Source organism: Myodes glareolus, chromosome 8 (genome assembly GCF_982192425.1).
Source record: "Myodes glareolus chromosome 8, mMyoGla1.1, whole genome shotgun sequence".
Lineage (NCBI taxonomy): Eukaryota > Metazoa > Chordata > Mammalia > Rodentia > Cricetidae > Myodes > Myodes glareolus.
The window spans coordinates 69,152,740-69,170,371 of NC_142033.1; the positions used below are offsets into that span (position 1 = coordinate 69,152,740).

Sequence of the window (17,632 nt, forward strand, 5' to 3'; positions counted from 1 at the left end):
AAGCTTGGTGCTGGGCCTATAACCTCGTGGTTCTTTCTGTTCAGAACCTTGGACAGGGCGGCGTTTCCGTCCTTTGCCTCAGTTTCCCCATCTGTAAAAAGAGAGTGGTTACTCCTATCCTGGATGCACTGGGGCTATTAGGTACCAGGACACTTGGTCTCTGGATCTTCTTTTTGGTTCTCTGGGCTCACCACCACCCTCAGCCTCTCTGGAGCTGTTGTGATGGCCTCCTCAGGAAAGCATGCGGGCCTATGCAGCCAATGTCTATACCACTGTGGTGGCAGAATTGACCCGCGGGCAGCACCGGCGATTCATCGCTGTGGAGCAAGAGTTCTTCCGGCTGTGGTGGGATGGTGTGGCCTCTGAGAAGCAGAAACTCCAGGTAAGGTAATGACAGGAGTGGCAGGCTATGGGTTCCCAGGTATCCCAGGTGTCATGTGACAGTCCCAGCAGGAGACTAGATAGAGAGTTACGGACATGCCAGCTGTTAAAAATAAAGTGGGAGGGGGCTTGTGGTCAGGGTCACTGCCCAGAGAGAGGGTAATGTAATATTTTCTTTTTCTATCTATTCTCGGGGAGGAAAAAAAATTCTCACAAGTCAGCACTCCTTCCCAAGAGTCATGGGGGTTGGTGTTGAATCAACACCCAGGTGAACCTTGCCCCCTCCCCTATTTGCACACACTGACTGTCTCCTGCCCCTCCTAGCTGTGTTTGGGATCCTTGTGGCTCACACAGTTAATTCACACAATACAGAAAATCCTGGGCAGGTTTGTACCTGGTCCAGGCATCTGTAAGCCATGGCTTCTTCTGCTATAAAATGAGATAGCTACCCCCCCACCCCCCCACCAGACAGCTCATGCCAAGAATGAGTCTGAGGAAACACCTGGAACAATACTTAAGAACTCTTCGTTTTCTTTCCAACATTCACCTTTCCTTTTCTTTTCTTTCTTACTGCTTTTCTTTTCTTTTCTTTGAGACAGGGTTTCTCTGTATAGCACTGACTGTCCTAGAACATTCTCTGTAGCCCAGACAGACCTCAAACTCACAGAGATCCACCTGCTTCTGCCTCCCATTTGCTGGGATTAAAGGTGTGCACCACCACTGCCTGACTGCATTCACCTTTCTGAACAACCACTGCACGTGAGCTTAGAAGACCAAGCAGGCTTAGCAGGAGTCTTCTAGGTCTTACTGGGGCTGGCCTGGGGGTCTCATCAAGTCTGTCAAGTCATGCATGGTGCATAACCTCATGTTTGAGGTCCCTTGCATATACCAGGAATGGAGACTGTCATGTAGACTTGCGGAGGTGGTCTGGCACCAGCCTCAAGGATTTACAGTTTATAAATAAACAGGTGTGGTGTTGAAACAGGGGTCTCGGACTTTAGAGCCTTCCTCTTCCAATGGGGTCTGTCTTTAACCCTCTGTGAGGGACGTGGCTTTTGGGTAAAGCTCTTGTAGGAATCTACTAGTCCGGTTCCCTGGAGGCCAGGGTTTTGTCTGCTGTGTTCAGTGCAGAATCCCCAATAGCTGAACAGCTCCCCATGTGTAGTGGGCTGTTTTGGGTAAGTCACCTCAGCACACAAGCCAAAAACACCATACACATAGCCTGGCAGCCCACCACCCACCCTCGTACCCATGATTTTTCTCTACTTATCCCTGCTTTCATTTATCTGACATACATTCATCAGCAAGACCACACCGAAACCAGGACAGCAGGCCTGTCTCTCTCTAAGCTGCCAGACCCCAAAAGAAGACAGGCTGAGGAGCCTTTCCCTGAACGGAAGAATCTGAATGAAAAGTGACCGTTTACGGTGACAGATGGCCCCTGGCTGAATGGGTGTGCCAGGAGAGGAAACTGGTGGGACACTTGGAGATTCACGTGCAGTGTGGACAGTGCACAATACAGTCTGAGCTTTGTTTACTGACTAGAATGATAATACTGGGGTTAGCATCATCCCCATTCCTCTGAGGCACACACGAAAGTACTCACAGTACAGCAGGCTGCAGTTGATTCACCCTAAGTGCTTCAGACAAAATAGAGAAAGGTATAGACACAGAAATATTTCGGTAGGAGGGTCCAAAGCTATTGCCACCGAGGGGTTCTGGGGAGGAGTATGAGGAAGCATTTTGCTCTGTTCTTGCAGGTTTTTTTTAAAGTCTCAAGTTATTGAAAATTAAAAACACATTTATGGTTACAGACATGGATCTAGGTCTCAGATAGCTACTGTGGGCTATGTGCTTCTGAGCGTTGAGGACAGGGACAGTGTTCTGGTTTTGTGGAGTGAGCAAGGGTGGGCGTTTTATGAAAGCCCCTGAGAAATGCTTGGTACCCATGACATGACCGTTTTCTTCTGCCTGTCTGTGCCCAGGTCCGCCAGCTCCTGGATGAAGGACGCCTGGAGTTTGTGCTCGGAGGCCAGGTCATGCATGACGAGGCTGTGACCCACTTGGACGACCAGATCCTACAGCTCACAGGTTTGGCTGCTGTACTGTCTTCTTTTATCATTGCTGATAAGTAGTTGAGAAAAGCAGTTACGCCATTTGCTTGGCCTACAGTTTTTGTGTTCAGCCTACAGTTCCTGACTCTGTTGACTGTGGGCCTGCGGATAGCAGGACCGTGTTGACGAAGACACTGTTGATTTCATGGTGGACAGGAAGGAACCAGAGACAAAGGGGACCTGCCCTAGTGACCTACATTCTCCAGTCAGGCCCGGTATCCTGAAATCTCCAATCCCTCCCACATGGCCTCAACCCCCCCGGGAGATGAGACTACAGGGCAGTGGTTCTCAACCTGTGGGTCGCACATCAGATGTGTCCACTATGATTCGTAACTGTAGCAAAGTTACAATAATGAAGTAGCAATGAAATATCTTATGGTTGAGCATTAGAAAGGTTGAAAAGCACTGCTGTGGGGGATATTTCCTATTCAAGCCATAACAGCCGCTCCTCCTGTCACGCAGAGGCCTGGAGTAGGTAGAAATGTATGTCTGGTCTCCATGTCCTGAGTTCTGCCTGCTTCTCTGAACAGGGTGCTTGGGCAAAGGGAAACAGTGAGGGGTAGACCTGAGCAGGGGGGTCCAGAGTCAGGTGACCTAGCACCATCATGGCCCCATGGACCTTGGCTTCAGGAAAGGGATATATCATCAAGTTGCTTCCTTGACAGATTAGTTTGATATGATGTTAATCCCTGCCTCTTGAGAGAATGCAGATGGGATAATTCATATGAAGTACTTTAAGCAGAATATATAGTTCCCTAATGAATGCCCAGGGAATATTATCTGCTTTCACCACCATCACCGATATGACTGCCACCATCTCTACCGCTCTTCCTCCAACATTATCATCAGCACCGTCCCTACCTCCACTGTCTCCATCACTACTGCCATCACCTTTATCACTCCTACCATCAGTCACCTTATCACCATCACTACCGCCATCACCACTATTACCATCACCACCATCGTTCTTATCACCATCACTACCGCCATTGCCCTTATCACCATCACTACCGCCATCACCACCATCACCACCACCACCATCATCCTTATCACCATCACCACCACCATCACTGTTATCACCACCACCATCACCCTTATCACCATCGCTACCGCCACCACCACTATCACCATCACCACCAGCACCATCACCGTCAGTCACCCTTATTACCACCACCATCACCACTATCACCATCACCCTTATCAAAATCACCATCACCATCACCACTATCATCATCACCACCACTATTACCACCACCATCTTGCCACCATTCCCACTGGCAGGCCATCACTACCCCTAGTTATAACCACACCACTGTGCCCCTTCTCCCTGCCGTCACCTCCAGTTGCGGTGGTGTACTTGGCTCACACAGTCCTCGCGGAGACTGAGATGCCCTGGGACTCTTAGTCTCATTTTGCAGTGTGAAAACTGAGACCCCAGGGACTGGAGAGAGGCTCAGTGGTTAAGAGCAGTTGCTGCTCTTGCAGAGGATCTGGGTTCAGTTCCCAGACTCCACATCAGGAAGCTCACAGCTCTTCTGGTCTCTGTGGACACCTGCACTCATGTACACTTATCCACCTAGATACACATATTTTTTTTCTAAAATAAACCTTAAAAATAGAGTTGTAAAAACCGAGACTCAGTGAATGAAATGACTCCGCCAAGGGCCGATAGCCATTCCCAGACTTGGGGCCCCAGACAGCAGCAAGTCCCATGATCTCTGCACTCTGGCATGGGTCCAGCCGCCCTGGGAAAGCACAGAGGGATACCACAGCGTATTGTAAAATCTTCGCACCTTTCTTGTCTCCCTTTTGAAATAAGGGAGGAGATCTTCACTTGAGGCCCACCAAGCTTATTAACCCACATGTTATCGACTATCTTCATAATCCATGCTGCTGGAAGACAAATTTCAGCACATTAGAGCGGTAGGGTTGATCTGAGCAAGCCGCACTAGACTGCAGGCAATCCAGGGAGACACTGATGGGATTGAAGGGAGGCATGGGACGACTCCTTGGTGGTTCCTGACGGAGTGTGCTTCCTCTTGTTTGCACAGAACTGGGCTTTGGGTTGTACATGCGTATTCCCTGGGCCGTGGAAAAGTCACGGCCTCATGACTTAGCCATCATTGGTTGAGCTGGCTCTGTAGTCCTGTCAACTAGAAGATGTGGAAGGCAGTTAGCATGCCTCTGACTCAGACTCACAGTGTCCTTCACCACAGGCTGGCTCTGTGCCCTGAGCAGTGAGGGCTCTGCCAGTATGGGAGCAGCTTGGAGAGCTTACCTGACCCCAGCATGCTGCCATTGACCATGCAGCCCCGTGCTCCATCTGCCCTGTTTCCTGCACATGCCAGCCTGCCCCGCTGGGAGAACAGTGCTAGTCCATGCCGTCTGCCTGACCTTTACCCGCTCTGCACACCTGGCCCACAGGACCACAAGCATCCTCCATGCTTTTTGCCCTTCCTGACCATCCTTGCTCTCTGTGCCTCAACCTTGTTTATGGCTTACTACTCCACATCCAAATCCTGGCACCTCCTGGGTCTCAGTCAGAGTCCCAGGCCTAGAGGGTCACTGAGTCCTTGTATAACACTCTTGCCTTGCAGACTACAGACCCACTGGGTAGCAGGAAGAAAGCGCTTGGGACAAGATTTGGGAGAGATAGTCAGTGGTCCACTCAGCACGCTGTTTCTTCTCCTCTAACTCTGAACCTAGTGACTGTGTCATTGTGGTGGCTTCTGGATGATGTCCGAGAAGACAAATGGCTGGATGAGTCTGACCCAGGGTGCTTTGCTCTGTAACAAAACTACCCCCAAACTTAGCAACATCCAACAGCGAGCATTGAGTATGCCCACTTTCTGGATGGGGAGCCCCAGGTCCATTGGAGTTGCCCTCGGGGTGTCAGGCCCGGCTCCATCACTGGAGACAGGAAGTTCATTCACTAGTCCTGAGGGAAATGAGTCAGACACATGAGGTTCCTCTTCCAGGAGGTCCCTAATGCCACCAGATCAATAGAGACATGTAGGATACTGTTGCTGGGGGCTGGGAAGTTCTGTTTCAGCTTTGCAAGACTGAAGGTTCTGGAACTGAATGGTGGTATGTACGAATGTGCTGAAGCCCAGGAACTGTCCATCTAGAGATTGGTGGTGAATTGAATTCAATGTGTTCCATTAAGAGTTAAGATGAGGGCTGGAGGGATGGCTCAGCAGTTAAGAGCACGGGCTGCTCTTCCATAGGTCCTGAGTTCAAATCCCAGCAACCACATGATAGCTCACAACCATCCATAATGAGATCAGGTATACATGCAGGAGACAAAACACTATATACATAATAAATAAATAAACCTGAGAGACAGAGACAGACAGATACTATGACCACGGCAACTCTTATAAAGGAAAGCATTAGCTTTGAGTTTCAGAGTTCAGTCCATTATCATCATGGTAGGAAGCATGGTGGCGTGTTTTAGAAGAAAAAAAAAAGAGTTAAGATGAAAACCCTGCTCTGCCCCCATCATGACCCGCTCAGCCTCAGAACTGACGTGGTACCCAGAGAGCCAGGGTAAGTGTGGTGGAAAGGCTACCCTGGCCAGCCCAGCTCTGTGACCACTGTCTTTGCAGAAGGACATGGCTTTCTCTATGAGACATTTGGAATCCGGCCACAGTTCTCCTGGCACGTGGACCCCTTCGGTGCATCGGCGACGACCCCAACCCTGTTTGCCCTGGCAGGCTTCAACGCCCATCTCATCTCCCGGATCGATTACGACCTCAAGGATGCCATGCAGGAGGCCCAGGTGCGTCCCATGCCGTACCTGCTGTCCCTCCTCCCGCCTTCCTGCTCTTCACCGGGCTTTGCAGCAACTGTCTGACTCCAGCCTTACTCCTGCAGCTGCCTCCAAGAGTAACCTCCCGCCTCTGGGCCTTTCGGCCCTTTAGCAGGGCCTGGGCTAGCTCCTTCACAGGTTGGAGCTGAGCTGCATTCTAGAAATGTGGATGAAGGACTAGAGGGACAGGCAGAGAGCTCAGCTGGGGACATCACACACAAGCAGTTACAGTGGGTTGACTCGGGGCTAGGAAGGGCCAGGTCTGGTGTCAGCTGCATTCAACCAGCACCCCCATCAACCCGGGACCTGCTTGGGAGGTGGGGTGTCAGTTGCACCTGAGTCTTGAGCAGCAGCCATGTACCCTCAAACCTCTAGAGGCTGTAGGTGCTGGGTCATTGTGCATTTGGAGTGGTGGGGAAGGGCAGGCTGCTGTCCTAATGGCTGGACTTGGGGTTTACCCTCACCTCTCTCCTTGGCATGCAGGTGGCCATTTTCTCCTCACACCCCCGCTGTGGTGTGCTCTGTCTATGCCCCCACCCCATACTTTTCTTGAAACAGCCTTTCTTCTCCCTTTATCTCTTCTCCTTCCCCCTCTTTCCCCTCTTCCCCACTGCCTTCCCCTCCTCACCTCTCTTCCCTTTCTGTTCCCTCCCTATTCTTTCCCCTGGTCTGGTCTGTTCTACTGGGCTAGAAGATCACAGCTGGGACCACCTTGCAATGCTCAGCAAATGCTCGGCCCCTGGGCTCCGCCCACCCCTTTCCATCCGGACACCAGTCCGTCTGTGTTAAGATCCTTCTTCCTTTTAAGATCTATTTTATTTCTAATTACACGTGAGTGTACCTGTGTGTGGATTTATGTGTAGAAAGGTCAAAGGGTCAAGTGCCCTGGAACTGGAGTTACAGGTAGTTGTGGCTGCTGGACATGGCTGCTGGAAATCGAATTCCAGTCCCTGAAAGAGCAGCATCTGCTGGTAACCATAGAGTCATCTCTCCAGCCCCAGTTAGGAGCCTTCTGATGGCCTCGTGTTGACCCAGCCACTCCACATGGAGTGCCATTGTGCTAATAGAGAGCGCGTCTTTGTGCAGGGCATGGGCAGAGTTACCCTTGCAGCTGGGGAGAGCAAGGCTCCAGAGGAAAAAGGAGGGAAAGGTGTCCCATGTGAGATTACCCAGGGAGCAGTGGTAGAGCTGGCCACTAGAGTTACACACAGGTAGCTGTGGGACGCAGGAACACTCGGTTGTCACCCACAAAGCACAGGCACTGACCCTGAACTCACAGACATTGCTCATTTCAAGCGTGGGTGGCTCTAGAGTCCTGAGTGTAGCTTCCCCCTGTTTTTCACTCAGAAACCAGGTCATAGATGGGTCTGAGAGCTTGTCCAGGGTCCCCAAGCTGTGCTGAGCGGAACCCCAAGCCTGTCTTATGCCACCTGAGACTGGACTGCACAGTAGTGACCTCTCCATGGCTGTGGGTATTCAAGCAGAACAGAGTGAACTCCTTTGAGGCCTGGCCTGGCAGAGCTGGCACTGAGGAGCAGGTGTTGGAGGGACACGGACACGTACATAAGGCTGATCTCACAGCTACAGGTGGCCCTGGTAGTGCCTGCCTGAGAGAACCTTACAGAGGAGGTGACAGAAGGGAGCCTTGTCCCTGGGCCTCGAGACAGACTGAAGGTGTGGGCATGCCATGGAGGTGCAAGGGGGTGGAGGGAAGAGAACAGGGGCACCAGTAAGCGTGACCCTTGGCCCTCCGCGATTCTCCCTGGTCCGCAGGGTCTACAGTTCGTGTGGCGTGGGTCCCCATCCCTGTTGGAGCAGCAGGAGATCTTCACTCACACCATGGACCGCTATAGCTACTGCACCCCCTCACACGTCTCCTTCTCTAACAGGTAGGTGCCCCTGTCTGCAGCTGCCCTGCCTGTCTGTGACATGTCTGCTCCTGGGAACAACTGTGCAGGCCCTGAACCTGTGGGTCAGAAGCAACTTTTTAGCAGCATCTACTCACGAGGTTTCCCAAGCCTCACAAACGTGAGGGTGCTGATAGAACCCCACTTTACTACTCCAAAAGCCAAGGGGGTTGACATCTCAGTAAGTGGAGATGGCTCTCAAAGTATTATACCTAACATTGTCCTCTGGCTTCTACATGCATGCACACACAGGTGCGTACACATCTGCACACACACATACAGGATGAAGGTTTTCTTAAATAGTTTTTATTTATTTTTATGCATGAGACATAAAGTGCAGGTTGTGTGTGCAATGCCCATGGAGGTCAGAAGATGGTATTGGATCTCACCCCCCACCGCCTACCACAGAACTGGAGTTAACAGGCAGTTGTGAGCTTCCCAGTGTGGGTGCTGAAAGCTAAACCTAGGCTGTCTGAAAGAGCAGCTCTCGGTTACTGAGCCCCCTCTCCTGCCCCAGGATGAGGTTGATGTAACATGAGGGCCGGCTTGTTGGGGTTTCTGTCCCGCCCAGTACCCCAACAAGCCAGCAAGTCCCAAGGAAAATCACACGGAGTCTACATTAGGTTATAAACTGATTGGCCCATTAGGTCAGGCTTCTTGTTAACTCTTATAACATATATTACCCCATTATCCTTATCTATGTTAGCCACATGGGCTCAGTACCTTTCTCAGTGTGACAGCTTACATGTTGCCTCTTCGGTGGTCTGCACAGGAGTGGCTGAGGAATCTTTCTCCTCCCTAGCCTTATCCTATTCTCATTACTCCGCCTCTACTTCCTGTCTGGTTGACTTGCCTATACTTCCTGCCTGGCCAATCAGCGTTTTATTAAAATACATGATTGACAGAATACAGATAATTCTCCCGCACCATTTCCCTCTTTTTTTTTTTTTTTAAACAAAGGAAAATACCCATAGTCCATTTGTTGGGAATGTGGGCGTAGTATTTCAGGCTATTTCCTGCTGGTTGGGGGCGCTGATAGTCTTAAGGGGACCTAAAGAAAATTTAGAGTTATAATCAAGTCATGACTGGAGTATCCTGTGAGTCTCGATCATCTCAGGCAGCAGTCTTGGATCAGTTCTGGATGTAGACCTCTGTCATCTGAGCCATCTGTTCCTATCGGAGATTTTTCAGGTGGCCTCCCTTGGTCAAAGGTGATTATTCTTAACTCTGAATAAATCCAGAGTCTCTTGTTTTCTGTGGAAACAAAAGCAAAATCTCTTCTCCAAAGTAACATACCTTTTGACTTCAGTTTTGAAGCCAAGGTATTTTCAAAATTCCTATCTTGGGTTAGTTCAGCAGCATTTATAAACAAAAGTCTTTTAGCAGTTGTTGCTCCTTCCTCAGCAATCAAACAATTTAAAGAGAGCATAATAGCATACAGTATGAAGATTCTCTGTGCATTTTCCATCTTTATGTGGCTTTATTTTAACCTCTATTTCTTTTATTTTTACTTTTACTTTTTGAGACAGGTTCTCCGTATATCTTTGTCCTGGAATAACTCTGTAGACCAGGCTGTCCTTGAACTCACAGAGATCTGCCTGTCTCTACCTCCCCAGTGCTGGGATTAAAGGCATATGCTACCATACTTTGAACTCACAGAGATCCATGTGTCTCTGCTTCCCCAGTGCTAGGATTAAAGGTGTGTGCTACCACACCTTGAACTCAGAGATCTGTCTGTCTCTGCCTCCCAGACATTGGGATTAAAGGTGTGTGCTACCACACCTTGAACTCAGAGATCTGTCTGTCTCTGCCTCCCAGGCATTGGGATTAAAGGTGTGTTCTACCACACCCAACTACTCTCTTTCTTTCTTTTTACTTTAAGAACTTTAACTTTTATCCTGCATATATTTTTAACACACTGTAAACCAGTTAGAGGTTTTCTTTCTCTTTGAATCTCTCTTTACTGTATATCTCTCTTTTTCTGACTACTAAGCCTTTAATTTACTAAGCAATATGGAGAGCCGTGGCTTTGATGGCTAGATCCAGTTCATTCCTTAGCTTTCCAGCCTCATGGCTGAGATACCAGCCAGAGCTGCAGTTCACTGCCACAACTCTATGGCGTTTCAAGGTCCTTGCTAGCAAGCAAGCTGCAGCATTCTGCTCACAGACCACACTCAGTTGGACTGCCTGCCTGAAACAGTCAGAGATTGCCCTGGCAGGACGGCCCAGAAAACCGGCATTTTAAAACAGCGCAGCGTTTTTCCTGCTACGACTGAAAACCGAAAAGCATGCGTTCAGCTTTTCATCAACACCGTTTAAGTGTTTCATGGCAGGACCTCTTAAAGGAGCTACAAAGTTTTGCAGCTAAAGCTGAGTCAGGAAGCCTCTCTTAGATGAGAGTGCTTGATTGCCTCTAGCAAGCAGAGTAGAACCGAGAAATTGCTGCCACCAAGAAAACATGCTTTACTCTATTCTTTCTCAAACTTTCTCAGGCTTTCTGTGGATGCAGTTATCCACGTGGGCGCCATCTGTAACATGAGGGGCCGGCTTGTTGGGGTTTCTGTCCCGCCCAGTATCCCACAGCCGGCAAACCCCAAAGAAAATCACACACAGGACTTCATAAGGTTATAAACTGATTGGCCCATTAGGTCAGGCTTCTTGTTAACTCTTATAACATATATTACCCCATTATCCTTATCTATGTTAGCCACATGGGCTCAGTACCTTTCTCAGTGTGACAGCTTACATGTTGCCTCTTCGGTGGTCTGCACAGGAGTGGCTGAGGAATCTTTCTCCTCCCTAGCCTTATCCTATTCTCATTACTCCGCCTCTACTTCCTGTCTGGTTGACTTGCCTATACTTCCTGCCTGGCCAATCAGCGTTTTATTAAAATACATGATTGACAGAATACAGATAATTCTCCCGCACCATTTCCCTCTTCCTGCCTGGCCAATCAGCGTTTTATTAAAATACATGATTGACAGAATACAGATAATTCTCCCGCACCAGGTTGATACAACACTCCAGGGACATTGCACTTGGTCTTAGTGGGCCCCTGCCTGCTCCAGGCCTCAGCTGTCCTCATCTGCAAGGTGAGAAAATTGAGCCAGCCGATATCCAGGAACCCCAGCACCAGGCCTCCTTTCTCACAGTTCCCTTCACAGTGCTGCAGCGCCTCTTCACCCTCCAGCTCTCCATCCTGCTTCCTTGTGATTGTCCCTTGCCACAGTGACCAGCCGGCTCCCTGCCTCTGTCTGTCTGGCCCCAAGAATGAGCTGAGTTCCAGGGAAGGCCCTGGGCCAGGGGTGATCAGGGATTTCTCAGATGTGGGGACATTGTGGCTGGCCTGGCTTTGTAGGGTCAGCTGGAAAGTCAGTTGTTAACTAAACCTGTAGCCCAAGGTCCTCTCCCCTCTCAGGGATCAGTCACCATGTACAGGTGTCGGGAATGGAAAGGGGCAGGACCACAGCACAGAAGCACCACGCTGTCTCACGGAATCAACTGTCAGGCGTCCTGTGCTGAGGAGGTCCCTGCCCTGACAACAGACAGCCTGGGCTCTGAAGTCTGGCAGGTCCAGGTTCAGACCCTAGTTCCGTCCCATGCACCTGCAGGTCCTCATGTGAGGTGCTCACCGCTTGGGAGTGGAAAGTAAGCAGAGAGGAGACAGGAGCTTGCCACTTGCCAGGGTGCTCTACCAGGCACGGTACCTAGCTTTTATGCCACAAATTATTTCTGTTACTCCTCCCATTGCCTCATTGCTTACCAAGGAGAGACAGGGTTTGGCAAAGGTAGCCTGGCCCTGTAGGCAGGTGGCCCGGGATCTCATGACTGCCACCATGGCATGAACAGAGGTGGCACTTCCTGAACTTCTCCAGAGCTTGGAGACCAGGAGAACTTGTTAGAGATAACCCTGTTGCTATAGAAACCTCTGATGTTTACTCTCGTCAGATTTTGGGGTTGGTCTTGAGAGAGGATTTTTTTTTTATTGTTTGATTGCTTGGGCGGTTCTGGTTTGGTGTGTGTGTGTGTGCGTGTGCGTGTGTGTGTGTGTGTGTGTGTGTGTGTGTGTGTGTTATGTGTGTCTCAGATTCATTATTTTCATTTTATGTGTCTGGGATGTTTTCCCTGCGTCTATGTGTATGCACCAGTGCCTGCAGAGGACACTGGATCCCCGAAATTGGAGGCCCAGGTGTTTGTGAGTCTCCATGTAGGTGCTGGGAACCGAGCTCAGGTCCTCTGCAGGAGATGGCTCGGGACTACTAAGCCATGTTTTGTACTACTGAAAAGCCCCAGGTTTTTGTTTTTCTGATGCAGTTTCCCTCTGTAGCCCAGGCTAGCCTTGAACTTGTGTAAGCCTTCCTCTTCTGACCTGGTGAGCGCCAGGGTCACAGATATGAGCCATCACCCCAGATTTAATTTTTATTTAACTGTATTACAATGGTCTTTTTTATCTTAACTCCTGATATTTGGGACAGTTTTGTACCCAAGATGAATCTTTACCCTGGTCTCAGGCAAGCAAGGTGATGGCCTCCAGGAGACAGGGCACAGGTGACCCTCATTCAATCCCCATTCATGGTGGGGAAGACAAGGCAGCTGGCTACGTGTGGCCCTGAAGCAATATTCACACGATCCTGCGGGCAAACCACACTCAACTGAAGCCTCTGCTTCAGTCTCTCCTGCTGGGCCTCTATCCTCCCTCAGGTCTGGATTTTACTGGAATGGTGTAGCCGTCTTCCCGGAGCCACCCCCAGATGGCGTGTATCCCAACATGAGTGAGCCCGTCACCCCAACCAACATCCACCTCTACGCTGAAGCCCTGGTGGCCAATGTTAAACAGAGGGCCGCATGGTTCCGGACTCCCCATGTCCTCTGGCCCTGGGTATGGCATGCTCCACTTGGGTGTCCTTCATTGCAGCCAGGGTGTGGCCCTATGGCGGGAGCAGCCTGCATGGAGGCAGACTCTAATCTAGCCTACCTCCACCTGGTTCTCAATGCTCCCTCCTTCCCTGCAGACCCCTTGGCCACACCCACCATTCCACCCTGCCCTGCTGCCCCTCCAGGCTGATAGGTAACCTCTCAGCCATAGCGGCCTCTATTCCCACCACTCATATTATTTGGGACCAAAGCCCGACTGACTTGCTCAGCTCTACATGCATCAGGTTGCTCCTCTGTGCTACGGGTTTACGGCGCTACCTGCCATGAGGCCCAGGAATACCCCATCAGCATCACTAACCTTTATTGAGGCACCAATTGCTCTGTGAGGTATTTGTCTCATCCATCTAACTGGCACCTATAGACCCAAGAAAAAGGCATTTCTGAAATTCATTTTGCAACAGGGATCTGAGGCCCAGAGAGGTTAAAGAATTGTCCTGAGGCCACGCAGCTACTTAACAGAGCAAAGAGAAAGGAATGGCATTCTATATGGACCTGGTGACCCACAGCCTGCCTTCCTAACCTATTGCTGCTTGTGGTCAGGATGTGTGAGTCAGGACTATGCAATAATGATCACATTATCGCAGTTAGTCCTAGAGATGATTACTTAGGAAAAGCCTGTCTGCTACAGGAGTCTTTCTGGTGTCCTTGGCCAAGGAGGGTGGGTGGGCTTCGGGAACGGCAGTGATAAGTCTTCCTGCCTGGGCAAGGCCTCTGAAGGCTCTTAGAGATTCAGGCCACTGCTCTGTGTCCTGCAGGGATGTGACAAGCAGTTTTTCAATGCCTCGGTGCAGTTTGACAACATGGACCCCCTGCTGGAGTACATCAACAATCGCACGGCCGAGTACGGCGTCTCAGTGCGGTACGCCACACTGAGGGATTACTTCCAAGCCCTGCACGCCTTCAACACGACCTGGGCCATCCGTGACCACCGTGACTTCCTTCCCTATTCTTCAGGTATGAGCCTCAGGAGGCTGAGGGGCAATTTGGTATCCAGAGTAGAGCTCTTCCTTCTAGCTCAGCATGGGCTTGGGGGCAGAGGGGTGCCAGGCTGAGTCCCACCTGTTCTTCCCACCTCAACACCTGTACAGTCGCAGGGCCCCCTCCTGGCAGTGCCCTTCTGCCCACTCTTCTACATGCTGCTCCCCTGGGCAGCCCCTGCTCGCACTGATGGCAGGCAACCAGTGCCTCCCCTGGGTACCAGCAGCCACACTTTCTTCTTGCTCTATTCTGTCATTGTCATTGCGAAGGATGTCATCTGTTTCCGACCTGTGTCCTCAGGCCTGGCCTGAGCAGGCTTCAGCACTCTGCCTCTGGTCCCAGGCTGGATGAAGTCTGGGACCCATCTAGCCTCACAGGAGGGACACTGATGGTGCCATTGTGTCCATGTGACCATCGAGAGCAGTGGCCATGACCCATCCCACCCCTGCTTTCGATGCTCCATGATATAGTGAAGGCACCCAGCTTCAATACCACCAGGCCAGTGTGCCCCTCCTGCTGGCAGCTACTGCAAACAGGCCCGGCTCTTCTGTCTAGCTTCCAACAGAGCCAGGGCATGTAGAAAGTACCTCGCCCACTCCATGGCCCGGGCCCTGCCTCAGAACAATGACAGAGTAATGGTTTTTTGTGTCTTTGTTGTGGGGCTGGGGTACAACTCAATGGTAGAGCACTTGTCTAGCACATAGAAGGTGTAAGCGCCATCCCTAATGCCAAAAACAAAACGCAAATCTCTGCTCTGGTTGCAGCGCCTACCTTGTCCCCAGTCTGCCCAACCTAGCCTGATGTTCCCATCAGGCCTCAGATCCTGCCTAAAAACCCTAGGTCCTGGTCTCTCTGGGTGAACTACAGATATTGGGGCACTCTCCCCTAGGTGACCAGGCAGCCCCAGCACCCTTCGCTGTTCCCAGGTTCACACTCAGCACCGTGGGCTAGATGCTCAGCCTCACTGCATGTACTTACCTCCCAGAACCACAGCAGGCCTGGACCGGCTTCTACACATCCCGCAGCACCCTGAAGGGGTTAGCAAGGCAAGCCAGTACCATGCTGTATGCTGGGGAGTCCATGTTCACACACTACATGTGGCCAGAGCCCCATGGGACTATGGACCCTACGTGGGCCCTGCAGCAGCTCCAACAGCTTCGCTGGGCTGTGTCTGAGGTAAAGTCCCTGGAAGGCCTCAGTGAGACTGGGTCCTCTCAGGTGTGGTGTGTGTCTCCCCATGACTAGAGGCTCCACTGTACAGAGAGAAAACTACAGTCCCCTCTGGTCTCAAGGCTGGCACAGTGTGCAACTGGGCCACAGCTGGACCCAAGGTCTCAAGGCACAAAGGGAGTAGCTTTCTTAAGCTTCAGTGCTGACTTTACGAAGAATGGAGAGTAGAATAGCATTGGTATCCTGCACGGATCCAAATCTCAGCCCAGCCTATGGCCTCAGGCTCAGGATTTTCCCTCCCTGGGCCCCAGTTCTTATCTGTACACTCACCCCACAGGGTGGTGTGGCAATGGAATGACATGATGGCCATCTCCACCTGCCTCCCTTCCCTGTATTCATGGGGAAGTAGAGACACAAGAAGTCTTGTCATTTGTCACCCCTCCAGAGTCAGGCAGGCCCTTTTTTTCACCGTTGACTGTATAGTTTATTTAAACCAAACATGATAACACAGAGAGCAGACTGAGGTGGCAGATGCCCAGACTCTTTGTGGGGTTACAGATGCCAAACACCTGTGTGAGTGTTTGGACCCACAAATCAGGCAGGTCATTTTACAGACGCCTGGAGGTAAATCTCCGGGAGATGTGCTGGAAAGAAGCAGGTAGGCTTTCCTGTATGTCAGATCAGTGCAATGTGTGGTTTCCGCCGGGGAATCTCGGTCTCCTGCTCTGCAGAAGGGGAGGGTCCCGTTCTCCCTGGTGCAGTGGGAACAGCACACATGGGAAAGTAGTGATGGATGGACAGGAAGCTGGCTCTCTGCCAGGAGGACTCAGGCAGGGTATTTCCATGAGGTCAGGGAAAGCTGGGCCAGTTCTTTAGCCTCTTGCCTCAGTTTCCCGTCTGTAGGATGGGAGGGATGCTTGCCTTCTCCCCTGGTATTCTGGAGAGCAGGTACCTCCGAGGAGCAAGTCTGACACCCTTCTTTCTTGACTTTGATGGCAACAGGTCCAGCACCACGACGCCATCACAGGCACTGAGTCCCCCAAGGTGAACAACATGTACGTGGAACATCTCAGAACGGGGATTCTGGGCGTACGCAAACTGATGGCCTCCATTGCTCTGGACAGGCCCCCAGTGTCTGACACAGGTAAGCCAGGCTCCTGCAGGGATGCAGTGGCTTTGTCTTGAAAAGAATCTGGGGCCAGGAGTATTAGCACATACCTATAATCCCAGCACTAGGGAGGCAGAGGCAGGTGGCTCTCTGTAAGTTCGAAGATTTAGCCTGGTCTTCATACCAAGTTTCAGGATAGCCAGAACTGCATAATAGAGAGGCCTTGGGACAAGGGTTGGATACCAGACCCTCAGGTGAGCCTGAGGCCCTGTAATCCCCGTACCATGGAGTGATCCTGCCTGCAGGTTCAGCGCTTTGGACCTCTTTCCTCATCCTGGAATCCAGGATGGACTATTGGCTCAGCTGGACTGAGCAGGAACTCCTGAGTTCTGAGAACTTTCTGAGTCTAGAATGTTCCCCGTGGGTATTTAATGCCTTGCATAGTCTATGAGAGGGAGGTTCACTTTTGAACTGAAGAAACTGAGATTCAGAGGGGTTGTGGCTCAGCTCAGCCTCACAAGCTATGGTGAGGAGGAGCCAGAGTTCGAACCTGACACACTGTGCTCCCCCTACATTCTCTGGCCCAGCCCTGCCTGGTCCCTGCTTTCCCTCTCCAGCCCAAGCAACCATGGCCCAGCCTCTTTGTCCATCGAGTGTCACATGTGTAGAGTGACCCGTCATACAACTGGGAAACTAGGGACATCATGAGCAGCCAGGGACCAGGCCCCAGGTCCCCATACCCCACTTTGCTCATTTTATACCTTTTGCTGGCCCTTTCTAGCTCCTATGGCCTCCTCACTTCCCTGATGGGATCTGGGCTGTGCCTCCCACCTGCCCTGCCCTTCAATCTCTCTGTGTGTGACCCAATCCGGCCTGTAGGTTCTGCCCAGGGCTATCACAGGAGACACAAGTCTGATAGGAGCGACAGTTGGAGAAAGAGAAGAACCTGGGTTGTGGCATCAGTGCTAGGTAGGGCACTAAGGTGGGCATGAGCACATAGGTAGGCTTCCCTGAGCAGGGAATAGGTCGAGAAGAACCAGAGTGAATAGGTAGAGGAGGCAGCAAGGCCCAGGAGGGAGTTTGGAGACTGAGCACTGTGTTCAAGAATCACCACCCTAAGGGATGGAACAGAAAGGGAGCCAGACCCACATCACAAGAGCCCCCTGTGCTGACTGGGGCACTCAGCCTTGGAGTCATGCCTAATCCCCTAGGGGCTCTGGAAGGCCAG

The 17,632-nt window shown here is 51.2% G+C and overlaps 1 protein-coding gene across 2 annotated transcripts in view; it reads left to right on the top strand.

Annotated features, from left to right (window-relative positions):
• The window catches only part of Man2b2 (mannosidase alpha class 2B member 2), a 29,316-nt gene that overhangs the window by 570 nt on the left and 11,114 nt on the right, over positions 1-17,632 (top strand). Inside the window, exons 2-9 of one of the 2 annotated variants that reach the window (XM_048415315.3) lie at positions 236-382; positions 2,367-2,472; positions 6,104-6,276; positions 8,080-8,195; positions 12,915-13,092; positions 13,904-14,102; positions 15,112-15,302; positions 16,299-16,440. In XM_048415315.3, the coding sequence (XP_048271272.3) occupies positions 236-382; positions 2,367-2,472; positions 6,104-6,276; positions 8,080-8,195; positions 12,915-13,092; positions 13,904-14,102; positions 15,112-15,302; positions 16,299-16,440 (1,252 nt within the window). Of the gene's footprint in view, positions 1-235; positions 383-2,366; positions 2,473-6,103; positions 6,277-8,079; positions 8,196-12,914; positions 13,093-13,903; positions 14,103-15,111; positions 15,303-16,298; positions 16,441-17,632 lie in introns of those variants that run through there. The other variant, XM_085691972.2, reaches the window with a different exon arrangement.